Here is a 14,536-nt window from a genome sequence, read left to right as displayed (position 1 = left end):
TCCATCCATCCATCCATCCATCCATCCATCCATCCATCCATTCATTCATTCATTCATTCATTCATTCATTCATTTGTTCGTTCGTTCGTTCGTTCGTTCATTCATTCATTCATCCATCCGTTCGTTCGTTCATTCATTCATTACTTTTTATATATTTATATTCTAACATGATCATATAGATGAAAATTTACCGGTGACATCACATGAAATAAATAAAAATAATGACAACCACCAACACAATAGCATTCAGTCAAGCTGATTTTGTTTTACTGACCATGCCAAATGGATACACTCAAATCAACACAGTTTTTCCAAATTACTGTGCAAACATTTTCAGCGTTTCAACAAAAGTAACGCGACAACTTAAGCAAATGACATCAATCTTTTCTGATCTTTTTATTTTTGTATCTTTCACTAACTCACAGAGCACAGCGACACATGCCAAAGAGGAATGCTAACAAAACTGTCCGTCAAACTTTGCATCCAAATCACCGAAATACGTGTTTACTTGATCTGTCATGTATGTATGTGTGCTTCTGAGTTGTGCTTGATAAAATAAGAGTGCAATCCGTGCTGTATATGTTTGAGACTAGTTAGCAACCACACTACATTGAATCCGCTAAAAGACCCTGAAAATTGCAAAATACAGCAGTTTAAACTCCCAAATTCTAAACAGTGTGATAAATCCCATAACGGTGACAAATTCGAACTTGAAATGAATCATTTTCACATTTCATATCCCTGGTAAGAATGCTTTTACTTTATATACAGAAGGCGCAAAAGCTAAACGTGTGTGCTCGCTAATTTCCTTTACCCTGCTACTCACTAAATAGGCAGTTAGCCCCAAGCTCAGCTAGTTAGTCTGCGGTACGAAAAAACTAAGAATTAAGCGGATTAACTATAAAAGCAGGAACAATTTTAGTGACACTATTTTGATCCTTCTATTCAATTATTCTTTACTGATTCATGTCAGTTCACATGAGGCCTGCAGAAAAATTTGTGTATCATGTATGATTATGCGACTTCTTTAAAAAATGCAAATAGTCAGCAATATTTTGGATACCGCTCGCATCCTCTCTATTGGGTACACGAAAATGTTGCTTAAAATGCCCCGTCCACCGTCGTCTTGAGAAAAACAAAAGCGAATTTTGTTCAACATTAAGCGTTAGTTAAGCTTCTTTGTACAGCTCATTCTGACATACATCAAATATGAAAGTCTTACTTCTCTCTTCTTTTGAGTCACTTTACGAGTTCTTTTTTTTCCCCCTCCTGGATCGCTATGCATTGCTGATTTGGAAAAAAATCAAACACAAATCATCTCTATCTACTCTTTGTGGACCTCTTCTCTCATCAGCCTTTCTTTCTCTGCGCTCATCTATCGGCAGGCCTCCTCCTTCAGCTCCTTGTTCTTCCTCACCTCCTCCGCATGTTTGTCCTGCAGAGCAAACAGAGGAACGATTGGTGGCACCATCAGACCTTTTGCATTCATTAATACATTAAGGATGAGCTAATGTCTCAGCTCGCCTTCATGAATATTTCAAGATTGTTGAGGAAAAGAAAGTCAATTTTCAGTGGGGTCGCCACGGTGATAAAATGCTCTCCTAAATGTTCAAATAATAATGTCGCTCGTACCTTCTCCTGCAGCCTCTCCAACATGGCGGCCAACAAAGCCTCCCTGTTCTCCTTGTTTGCCTCCATCTTCTGCTCCAACTTCTCTTTGGCATTCTTGATGAAGTTGTTGTTCTCCTCAAAGGCCTTCTGGATCACCTCTCGCTCGTGCTCCCGCTTCTCCGCCAGGTGCTTCAGCAGCTCGGCCTCCTGACACTGCAGATGCATGTAGAACTTATGATATGGGTCGACAGATCATGTCACAAAATATTCATACCGATGGTGACTGGTACAATTTATCCGTGCATGCTGAGCAAAACAGAACATTAAGCAGAAATGGATGTCTCGCTGCTTAACGCATAAACATAAAAATGGAAGGGGCTATAATTTATCTCACCTCACCTTCTCCTCCCCTTTCCAAAATGCTCATTGAAATGAGCACCTGTGTGTGTGTCATTGTAACACTGGCCTTTTTATGTCTGTCTTCATCGTTCCTTTCTCCCTCTTCCTCCCTTTATTCCCATCCACCCGAGCACACCCTCCCTATTTCCTCTTATCTCTTGCCAACCGTTTCCCTTTATAAATCAGTCAACACACAGAGGCCAGTTCAATGCCAAGGTTACGCTCGAGTGTTTGAGTTTGTCCATCTGGCTTTGTTAACGCTTTTGTCAAAGACAGGTCCAGCGCCGTACAGCATATAGTCTTTTTTTTGGTAATTAAGTAATTCTCATTTTCATTTTACTATAATACTACTGTACTTGTTTTTAAATATATATATATATCATTGATAAACAATAAAAAACCATTTAAATTAATTAATTCATTATATTATATTCTAATATTATATTATTATAATATTAAATTATACTCCAAGATATTTTGGAAAATTCAATAGTTCCATATAAAGCCTATCCCATCTGACAGTGGAATGGAAAACTTCACTATTTATTCCTCTCAACATAAAATGAACAGTTGCACAGGGGCCATGCTACATGGTGGCCATATAAAAGTCAATCTAAAATAAATAGTAAATAGTTGTGCAAACTTTGTTATTGTGCTGTGTATATGGTTGTATTATATACAGTGACACAGATGTCACTGTGTATAATTCGCCTTGCCCACCTTTCGCCTCTCTTCGGCTGCCTCTAGCTTCTTCTGGATCTCCTCCAGGGATGGGTCTCTGCGCTGAGGCATAGATGCGTTGAGCTCTGGTAAGCCGTCAAATGACGGTGGCTTCAGGATGACCTCGAAGGCCTGACCCGATGCCCTCTTGTTCAACTCTTTGACCTCCACCTCCTTAATGGCACTCCATCCCAAATCCACTGCATCTGAGATGTAAAGATGATTCATTTGGACTTTAGTCTTTATTTAATGTCAGATTAGGTTGAAGATGTGCTTTACCTTCTGCCTTGTATGTGGCCTTCTCTAGATTCTGTGGTCTAAAGCAGGCGCAAAACAGAGACACCAGGGGGAGCTCTTTCACTTTCTCTTTGTAGGCTGGTGGATACACAAACAATTTTTACAGTAATACCAACAGATTATCATGATACCCATGATAAAACAACACTTGTCAATCTACCTGCAAGAGTCATCTTCTCAGTGCTTATGTTGCTTCTGAAGGATGTCTGAGATCCTTTTCAGTCTGCAGAGGAACAAATTATGACCAAATTTAAAAAAAAAGGAGAGCAATCTTCCAACTTTCTCTAGTTCCAAAAGCTTCATCTGAACAATAAAAGAAAGCGGAAAAGGAAAGGACAAGTCTATGAAGAACAGTTCTCCTGCCAGGGAGCTTCTGACAGTTTAATTAAAGACAGAGCGAAACCAACCGAGAAAGTGAGAATGAATAATGAATTGCATTTACACACACAGACACACACTTACTCACACACCCACTCCTAATTATTGGCAGGAGAGTTTTTAGGAGAAATGTTGAATAATTATTATCCGGGAACTTCCTGGAGAAATGATGAGAATTTAGATATTCATACCCAGCAGTGACTCATACAGAAATACTAAATATTACTTTTGACCATAGGCAAGGCTAAGATGAAAGTGGTTCAGACATCACAGGAGTAGTTCAATTTAATCAATGATGAGACTTTTTAAAGCGGGTAACATCGCTAGAACTATCCATCACTTTAAGTAAATCATTTATAAGGAAGATGATGTACAACCTGCTCGCAATACTCAATCATAACAATAAATAATGCACTGTAATTTGAAAAACAAAAATTGTTGGATCATGATCAACAGATATACAATAGTGACCAGTTTTATTATAATTTTATTCCTATTATTACTTGTGATTTACTGTTTCAATATCTCAAATCTTCAATAAAACAACAAAGCGAATGTAATTTTCCGTAATAACTAAAATTACTTTTTTTTTTTTTTATTGCATGTCGACATGAATCACACAGCCGCTTCTCTCTGATGTAAGATCCAAGGTTTCAAATCAATGCCTCGCTTCCTGGTGGACAAGAAGGAAACCATTCATCTTTTGTTTGTCAATAAATATAAAAGGCACTTCATCAGGTACGCCTTAAAAATGTAATCTAGCCATAATAATCACCCATTTGTTATACCCAGCGGATTTAAGGCAAAAGGCGGGGTACACCCTTGATAATCGAATCGAAAACATGTAAAGGGGAAGATTTATGATGCAGCACTCTCGCAATACTGGCAAAGCCGGAATCAGTATTGTGTTATTGCGGCTGTTATATATCATTAATATTCACTGTGTGAGAAACCAACCTAGCTGACTGCATGGAAGTCAGGCAAGTGAAGCACTACATCGTTCGTGACTTTTTTAAATTCCCTTTTCAATAACAGTTGGCTCCGTTTATAAAATATTCCTTAAGTGAATCATAGAGATGCGTGCAGTATATGAGTTGCTTATACTAAAAGTTTGTGCATTGTCCCCTGTTAAATAAATCAATATTTTACTTTTTAGCATTTCTCCATATAGTTCCTTAAAAACGAATTATTCATGAATATTACAAAATGATTTAATTGAATATTTTGCTCAACCTTCCACAATCAAAAATAAATCATTTACATTTATTATACATGGAAAGCCTACTATCCTTTCAAAAAAATTATATTTAATAGGTATAAAGAATAAATCATTCTCACAATGTTTTAACTGCAATAAGATCCCAAGAGCACACAGTCCAGCCATTATGAACCTTTATGAAGAAACAACCCATGACACTCATAAAGTGGGACAATTTAGAGTGCAGTCTTTTTTTTTTTATTTCACAAAAAAGTCCCCTTTCTCATTAATTATACACCCATCACTGACGATTACATCATTTAAAAAGCAAGATTAAATATCAAATGAGTGACCTTTTAACCACCATGACCACAGACACACACCCATTTTGCTGCATACACATACATCACACACATTCCTGTTGTTCGCCCTCATTCTACCTTTACTCCCCCAAATCAGACACAAAGCCACATTTGGATTATCAATAATAAATGACACACACACTTTGTGGGCACATCGAGCTCTCATCATTCTCCCCATCACCCACACCCCGATTCAATCGCACTGATGAATAAAATTGCATATTTTAGTCATTATATCCAAAAATCTTCAATAAAAACCCTTAATGAAAATCCAGATGTAATCATTTATGATATAAGATTTGAGACTCACCCCCCTGCTGGCAGAGTCTTTGCTGATGCTGGACTGGCGACTTTGGTTTCCCCCGGTCTGGCAGCACAGATTCAGGCACCGGGCAACAGCATCACTGCTGCCTCCATGACATCACCTTGGAGAAGTCTTATTGGTCAGAGACTCTGCCAGCATCCAGGGTTCTCGTCCAGTCAGAGAGGAGAATGCGGATGCAGGAGGGAGGGCCATCGGCTCTTTGTGTCGTCATTGAAGGGTGGGTGGCACAATCGGTGTTTTATCATCTAGCGCAGGGGTGTGTGCATTTTCAGGGGATGCAGGGGATGGGTGGCGGCGGCCTGTCGGGAAATGGTCAAGCATGGACGTGTGTCAGTAAGGAAGATGCACGTAATTATTTAACTCCTAAATGTAAACAAGTAAGTTGGAGGCGTTTATGGAGAGAAACACATGCTACATATTCTTGCAACAACAAGACTTAAAAGTGTTTGGCTTCAAAATTACAACTTTGAAATACTTTTGAGAGCAATTTTTAAAAGAAAGAAAATAGCATTACCATGGCGACCTCAGAATACTTATAAAAGATTTTTCTTTTCAGGTTGGGCAGTACTAAAGTCTACAAAACAAATATGCATGTACTGCAGCGTGCAAAGATGCAACTATTAAAGTTTTGCAGGTCGCGGAGGTATTGCACAATTCTACGTCCTAATAGACCCTTTAGCAACTACTTCCACATATGGGTTAGCTTACCAAAGAGCATCATTGTGAACAGCAAAAAAACTAAGTGCAGTGTGAAAAAGGCACCTGAAGGAGAATTCACTGTTTTAATCAAAGATCATTTTTTTTCTCTCTTATTATTTTATCATCATTGTTGGACTGATCACATCTGTATATCACATCTGCAGTACGCCAGTTTGAACCTCCAATAATGATGCAACGACCACTAAATGGCACGACTACAAATATAGGTCATGCAAAAATTCATATGGAATAATTAGCGTGCAAATATAAAATTGCAAACAAATAAAATGCATGTGCAGGAAAGGAAAGCAGGTCACACCCTTTGATGCTGTATTCCGCTCACAAGCTAAATGATGTCACCACACCATGCACGATGAAAGAGCTGCAAGTAAGAGAGTGAGGGGAGAGGGGGGGGGGCAGAGAGAGCAAGTGAGAGAGCCAGAGAGAGGCACCAGGTCACATAAGGGTGTGTCCCGTCGCCGCCTCCCTTCTCTCCCCCTCGTCGCTGTCACTGATGGGAAGTGCATGTGTGCATGTCCTGGAAATGAGCTCACATCGCCAATGACAGAGTGAATACTGAGTGAGAGGAGAGAATAGGATGGAGGGGGGTGGGGGGTGAGGAGGAAGTAAGATCAAAACGATCGTCTCAGTGATTCGGAGTGAGCTGAGATGAAAGCGAAAGGAGGGGAAGACCCAGTGAAGCAGGCAAGCTAGTCAGGGAACACCCAGGAGACAAAAGATCCTCGGGGGAATAACCCCTCCCGCTTCCACCCAAAAAAAGCCCCAGAGTTGCAGAATAAAAATCATCACACTTAACAGAAAATGCAAGGAGATGCATTTTGATATGATAAAGAAAAAAAAAGCCTTAAGGAGTAAAATGCTGTTTGGAAAAAAGCAATTATTTTGAAATAAACATTATTGAAAAGAGAAATGACTGAGTCACTTTCTGCAGAGATTTGCTTGAATGATTTTGTGAGCTGACGCAAAAAAAAATCAAACTGGATATCGACCCACACGCACTGAAAGGCCTCCTGGCTTTTAAATGAGCAAACACAGTTACAGTAGCGAAAGTCTCAATCTGAAATCTGACATCATCTCTCAGGATGAGATCATCCCAGGCGTTACATCAGCGTGTGTGTCCGTGCCAAGAAAGTGTGCGCTTGTTTTTTTGTGCAGTACGCTTTAGTTAATTTTAACAAACGTGTACACAAGAGTCATGTTAAGGTTATGACTCCTTAAAATAGTATAATAAATCTGGTGCTAGCGAGAGTTTATACAAAGGCTAGCATTGAAGTTAAATCAGATTATTGGTCAGAAACTGGTGTGATCTAATTGAAACTAAAAGGCTTTTACCGGAATTGATTTGGAGCATCAAGTTCTAGTGTCAAGGGGAGACACCAACTTCTAACCAAGTAAACTTTTGTTCATCTTCTGATTGGTTCGGCCATGTTTATTCAGATGGATCATAACTATCAATTGATTTTTGTACTTTATAACTTTTCCCTGATCTTTGTGGTGCTATTTAAAAACGTGAATCCTAATATGGTACAGATGCCACCCCACAAAAGAGTTTGCAGCAGGTGTCAAAGGTCTTTTGCGGTGACGTTAGGACAGTTACGAGTCTCCCGGTGCCAAGAGCAGGATGTACAGGTCAGCGAGGCATTCTTTCAAGACATATATATGGTTTCCTCCCTACATGACAAAGTATTGCTCGGGACCCCCACTGGGGGTTGGATTGATTGTCTTCAATGCTGTTATGTGGAGAGACAGAGTAATTCTTAGTGTTTTGGTTGTACATATAAATCTGTGATTATTTAGCCACTAATATATATATTATATATATATATAATATTATATATATAATTAATATATTATGTAAAATAATATAATAATAATATATTATTATATATATTCTAATTTATATTTTATTATTATTATATATTTTTTTGCTCAGTCACCCTCTGATGTCCAGAACACAAATGTGCCCTTGACACTTTTTTTGGGTCCTTTCAATGTTCTGCAGTTTCAGCAGCCACTGTCAACTAAGCTATGACTAGCGAGCCCTTGTTTGATCAAATTGTGTTCCAAAGCTTCCAGACTGCACTTTGTTTCATTTTCAGGAACGCATATCCTCATCCAAGTGCAAAGTAGGAAATACAGAGGGATCAATTCATAGCAGACGTCTGAGTCAGCTGCAGACTTTGCCGAAAGGTGACGACGATTCAGTTACTGTTTACTACCATGAGTCAAGAGTGTATTTGGCGTAATACCAAAAAAAGTGCTACTTGAACTTCTCAGGAGCATTTTGAAAAACACATTAGGTATTATTGGATTCAGATTACCCACCATTAATATCAATGCAACAAGGGACCACTAACGAAAATTCTTCTAAGTAGCGTCAACATTAAAATAAAGAAATGAAAAAACAAAACAAATTTCGAAATGACGAATGTAGAAATATCTTTGACAAGTGACGTCAACCTCAGCATTAAAAACAGATCCAGGTGGTGACCTACTGAACAAACAGGAACCTTGGTAGCAATGAACTGACCTTTGACCCCTGTGGCAGAAAAGGTGAATATTTTCTCCAGGGAATAGAAAGGGGCTTCCTTTTTTGTTTCCCCACCGATCAACATTTGTTTGGTGGCACCGTTATGGTCCATTTAACAAAATGTTTCTTCCATTAGTAAAGCTTCTGGCAACAACAACAAAAAACTAAAACATGTGCTTGTATCCTAAAAGGACAACTAAATAAATACAGCTACAAATTCAATTGTTGTGTCACTGAGCTTCGAAAATAAGAACAGGTTTCATTGCCCCGGCGCATCAAGCCAGGTACATTTAACATTTTGGCATATTATACTGAACAGAACAGGAATAAAATCATTTGACCGTAGTGAAAGTAATTACATACGTCACTGATAGCGATATTATTCTCTCTGTTCCACATATATTGGGTAAAGCATAATTTTGCATGGGTTCGGGCCATTAACAATCACAGATGTGAGCTTGTGGAAAATAGAATCCCACTATCGGAACATGCCAATCGACCAACACACACGGGTGCACACACACTCGTAAAACAAAAGCAGACCTCTTGCACACCTTTGATCATCTTATACCTTGAAAGAGTGCGTCCCATGAATCATCGCTTTAAAGAGACGCTCGGTGGTTCAGCTGATGCGCTCCATTCCTCACATGTGCCATATAAATTTAGGACACATGTATTGGAACTAATATGTTAAAGGTGCAAAATTGTGATCATTACTTGCAAAAGGTATTTCCGGAGGTATTTTAAGTGCTTTGAATTTATTATTACATAATTGAATTATTATTTATTTACTCTAGGTGTTACACATTTCTTTGAAATATTTCTGTTCTCTTAAGGTATAATTAATTAATTATTCGATTATATTTTTCAAAGTGATTTTTCAAAATACATTTAAAAAAAATTACTATTGATAACATTAAATGTTATGTTGATTTTTTTTTTTTCTTCTGAAGTTTTAAGCTGAGCAGGTAACACCTTTTAGACTTTTTATTGCTTTTAGATCAAACAAACAAAGTTGTATGCCCCTAAACACAAACATTGTGTTTCAAAAGCTTTTTTGTCAGTCTGTCACTCTTCCAGCTTTTCAGTGTTTGTCACTCTAATGCAGATTTAAATACAAAAATATTAGTGAAAAATAATAACCATGAACAGTGGAAACACCCGAAAAAAACTTTTTCCCTTTGTATCTTAGATTTTACCTTTCCAGCTTCATGGTGGTTTCCCATTTAAAGGCAGGAAGGATTGAGGCCTTGTTCACCTCTCCGCCTCCTTCTCCTCTGGCTCGACATCACAGCAGCTGGGGTGCAGTAGGGGGACATGAAATATTGCATAAGTGTCAAAACTACTCCACAGATAAACTGATTGATGCATGATGTGGAGACATACAGTATAGCCTTTACCAAACATCCACCCCCGAAGACAGACTCAGTCACGTGCAAGGAGGAAAAGGGCAAAAGTGAACGCTACACATTTTCCAAATGTGTAGCATGAAATATATTTCCAGACATATTAAGTCTGTCTGATTTATGTCGGCAAAAAGGTCACGTCGCGGATAAGAATACAGAAGAGTTGTAGTGGCACAACTACTTTCAGTCCAGTAAAAAACACCAAGGTTGGTATCATTCGCTGTTATGAGGGACATATAACATTATTATATTATATTATAATTAATTTTATATGTGTATATAATTAATGATGTTTTAAATAAATATATTATATTATAATATGATATATTATTATATTATATATAAGTAGGTTTCTTGCTTATGAAATAACCTATATTAAAATCAAGAATCAAGCATATGTACCCCAATATTTATATTTTAGAAGTCAATTTTCAAACACTATCAATTTATTACAATTGAAAATGTCTAAATATAAATGGAGGCACGAAAGCTGTACCCCCTAAATCAGGGGTGCCAAACTTATTTTTGTCGCGGGCCGCATCGTAGTCATAGTTTCCTTCGGAGGGCCATTCAAATGTTCAACCCAAATATGAACGTCTCATATTTTTTATTGTATCGCCTACACAACAAACTGATAGTTTTCAAAATATTTAAAAAATATGAATGGTAATAAAAATTGCTTGCAATATCTCTATTTTCTTAAGAGTGAAAACAATGTGTTATTGTAATATTGACATGAATTCAATGAACAATTTGTCTTCGTGGGCCACATAAAATGATGTGGCGGGCCGTATCTGGCCCCCGGGCCTTGACTTTGACACAGGTGCCCTAAATCGTATGAATAATGACCTCTTTCATTTTTTTCCATGATCTCATGTTACATGGTAGCAAATAAATGTCTTGAAATATTTATTATGGAAGATTCCAGGTTTTCACTTCACAGAATTCATAAATACCTTGTGACTGTTTGTCAAAATGTCACAAGAGCAGCATTGAGGAAGTGTAGCATGATTGTATTGCATGATGTGGACATCAACCTTTTTGGAAAGGTCAGGGGAGACCATCCTGATATAAACACTGACATGTTTGGTAACTTAATTTCTGCCTGTATTTATTTAGTCTCGGGTATCCAGCTAAACATACACGATAACATTGCAGTAGCAGCTCTAAGCACTCTGTTCTCAAACCAGCAGGGTTCCTCTCCTATGCACAGCAGGGGAAGCTGGCGAGGTCGCGCTCACAAAGTTTTAATGGGCAACGTGAAGAGGTCCTGCTCAGTTGTCGCTCCATGTCATCAAGTCAATTGTTAACTCGCCGAGTCTCACACTGTGAGCTACGATTGCGGGTAACCCTGAGCAACCCGAGCCCGTAATCGTGTACTCTTGATGACTACCATTTTGCAAGTCATTCAATTGGTTCATTTCTAATATTTGTTTATTCAGCTACCGTATTTTCCGGACTATAAGCCGCACCTAAAAACCTAAAATTTTCTCAAAAGCCAACAGTGCGCCTTATATATGGACCAAATTCCTAAATTTAAACTGGCCCTCAGCATTGTCATGAAATCAATCATAAGTGGCCCGCTGAATCAAAAAGACTATGGATCATTATTTTGTGATTATAAAGTAATTTGTTGCATCTGAAGTTGAAATAAAAAAAGATAAAATGGAGAATTTGATTTGATTTGGATTCAAAATCTGACATGATGCATTAATGGTGCGCCTTATAGTCTGGTGCGCCTTATATAAGGACAACGTTTTAAAATGGGCCATTCATTGAAGGTGCGCCTTATAGTCCGGTGCGCCTTATAGTCCGGAAAACACGGTACTCTTTGATAATAGGTGTCAAACTCATGTCCCGGGGGCCAATTACGGCTTGTCACATCATTTTATGTGGCCTGCGAAGACAAATCTTGCATCGACTTTGTGGTATTACTAAAATTACAAATTGTCTCCACTTCGCTTCCAATTTTTATTACCATTTGTCTTTTTAAAATATTTGAACAGTCTGTGATTTCAAAACTAGTTATTCATCAGTTTGTTTTGTAGCTTATACTGTATATAGAAAATATTGACAATCATAATGGCCCTCCGAGGGAAACTATGACTACGATGCCGCTTTAGAGACTTTCCCTCATGATAGAACAAGCAGTCAGCTTGAAGTCACAACTGCAGTACTCAGACAACACAACAAAGTGAGAATAATCAAACGCAATCTGAAAGGAAGCGAACGAATGAAAGCAAGTCGGAATCGGGAGATCTTCAAAACTTTGCGCAGCTGCTGCATTTATTAAAAACCATGAGGAAGACATAACAGTGAATGAGAAGAGCATTTGGTGATCCAAGTGATGTCTGGCTTGCTCGAGGTGCCTGCTGGTATCGTAACTTCAAATGCATTCATGGATAGACACGCCTAACTGAAAATGTAAATCCAAGACGTTTTGTGTCGATAATCACGCCTTTGCTGAGGTTTATCAGAGGAGAGGAAAATGTGTGTCTGATACTCCAAAACCTTCCACAATGTTGTTGTTGTTTTTATCATCCACCCACACTTGGTGGTCTACCCACAATACAGAGCTTGATGGTATCAAATGAGTTTTAAATGTTTGACCTTTTTAACAAGAGCTAAATGATGTATTGGGACTATTTTACAAAATCGGTGAAGCAGGAAGTGAACTAAAGATAATTGAATGATGTATAGAGTGACTTAAAAGGGAAAAGTCAACATTTGATTTCGACAATTCTAATGAAGCACTGATAAATTCGCTCGTGCCGGGAGATTTATTTGAACTGGCGTTTGATCATTCGAAGGAGGTGATGTCATCGAATGAGCGCTGCCCGTGATAACTCTGACAGCTTTGTTCACCAGTTCTCAGGGATAAAAGAAAGAACACCCATTTTATCTGATTCTTTTGATCCGGTCAATGATGACTGCTCTTCCCACACAGTTGGCATCCACCGAGCTCACCATTCGCCAATGTTCCCGGCACGTTCACTCATGGAAAATCCCATCATCATCATGACTCAATAAAAATCTTATTTTGCCTGTGAGAGCAAGAGGTAGAATAACAGTAGAAATAGTTTTTTTTGTTTGCTCCTATACATGGTCATTTCTTTTTTTATTGTAAAAAGCCTTACTATATATACGTGGTCAAGTTTTTTAATTAAAAAAAATATATATAAATATATATATAATTTTATATATGTAATTTTAGATTCTTTTATATGTATATATATATATATATATATATATATATATATATATATATATATATATATATATATATATATATATACATATATATATATTTGCAAATAACATGGCTGTTTATTCTTCATCAGTTATTTGACTGTTAATCAGTTTGTAAAACACAGCACTGCCACCTGTAGAAAAGAATTGGAAGTACAATTTACAACACTTTTTAAAATAAAATATTCTCTAAGTCTTGAATACTATCACCAAGACAACTGTGAAATATAGATTTAAAGCTACATGCAAATAAACGTGATAGAACTGAAATAGATCCTCCTACAATAAGATTCCATACTTTTGTGACAATTACGAATAGTTGTTATTAAAAAAAATATATCAGGCACTGCCAAAACTTATTTCGCCTTTTTCCGTTTTTCTTCTCAGTGCATTTGTCACTTGTATTAAGCCCTCACGGAGGGTCACTATTGGTCATTTTGCTTCTGTAGACCCATTGAGAGGGACAAATTGCGAACACTAGCAATGTTGTCTGCAAATACTAACCTTTCAGATGCTAAAAAACTGTCTAGGTGTGTTGGTAGCACTGTTCATTCAGGACTTATGTTTCCATTCCATGAAATATCAGTCCTATGTCGTGCTCCGTCATGTTGGCTGCTGCTCTCCATGCAGTCAGGGCAGTGGGCGTTAAGAACCTAAAGATGAATGCTGGGCTTTGTGCAATGCCATGTGTGGGACGCCATCAATGGTAAAGGAAAGAACGTGCTTCAAAACACAATTCCACTGTAAAGTTTTGCCATATCCAAGAACCTGTTGGAGTTTGGAAATCTAACACGCTGCCGTGTCTACAGTAGCTTCTCATGGGATTCTAGGTAGGCCGCTGTTGCCTTTGGATGGAGTTTCACTATCATGGTCTCCGGCTACAAGCACGGGGCGGCACCGCTGGCGGTTTCCGGGACGGTCCTCTCCTCCCTCCACCCAGCACATTCAAATATACTTCTGTGTCTTTGCCTCTTTTTTTTTTTTTTTTATTAGAAGCAGAACACACACACAAAGGAGGTCTTTCTTCTCTGTTGCTTTTTTAACTCTCATTAAAGCTGCTCCCTCCTGCCAGGATTATACGGCAGCAAGAGGGGCGGCTGGTGATTGGCAAGCTTGAGCAGAATTCAGTCAAGCACAAGAAGACTTTGAATTTTCAATTCTGGACATTCCCTTCTAGGGAAAAAGGTCAATTTTGGGATCGCTTATAAAAGTGGGATTACTGGATTAACTCAATTGAGTGACAATGAATCTCACTCTTTTTTTATTTCTTTTTTTTTAAAACTTTTTTTTGGCAATGGTAGCCATAATAAAAGCAGTAATCCAGTCCAGGCTACTGTTGTT

At 38.1% G+C, this 14,536-nt stretch overlaps 1 protein-coding gene across 1 annotated transcript; it reads right to left on the bottom strand.

Annotated features, from left to right (window-relative positions):
• Positions 1–245: 245 nt before the first annotated feature.
• stmn4 (stathmin-like 4) lies at positions 246–5,417 on the bottom strand. The gene is made up of 6 exons (XM_061270339.1): positions 5,276–5,417; positions 3,188–3,250; positions 3,010–3,105; positions 2,731–2,936; positions 1,633–1,824; positions 246–1,435 (listed from the first exon to the last, which is right to left on the bottom strand). Exons 2-6 carry the CDS (start codon positions 3,198–3,200, stop codon positions 1,376–1,378), a joined length of 567 nt encoding a protein of 188 aa, XP_061126323.1. The 5' UTR covers positions 3,201–3,250; positions 5,276–5,417; the 3' UTR covers positions 246–1,375.
• Between the last annotated feature and the right edge of the window lie 9,119 nt (positions 5,418–14,536).

The sequence above is a fragment of the Syngnathus typhle genome, linkage group LG22 (genome assembly GCF_033458585.1).
Source record: "Syngnathus typhle isolate RoL2023-S1 ecotype Sweden linkage group LG22, RoL_Styp_1.0, whole genome shotgun sequence".
Lineage (NCBI taxonomy): Eukaryota > Metazoa > Chordata > Actinopteri > Syngnathiformes > Syngnathidae > Syngnathus > Syngnathus typhle.
The sequence above is the reverse complement of the archived record's forward strand: the minus strand, read 5'-3'. Positions and strand labels throughout refer to the sequence as shown.

Excerpts from the sequence above, each read along its gene's own strand:
- stmn4 (XM_061270339.1), bottom strand. Across the intron at positions 2,937-3,009 it reads GGCCACATACAAGGCAGAAG|ATGCAGTGGATTTGGGATGG; the intron begins GTAAAGCACATC and ends TTTACATCTCAG. Across the intron at positions 1,436-1,632 it reads TGGAGAGGCTGCAGGAGAAG|GACAAACATGCGGAGGAGGT; the intron begins GTACGAGCGACA and ends TTTGCTCTGCAG.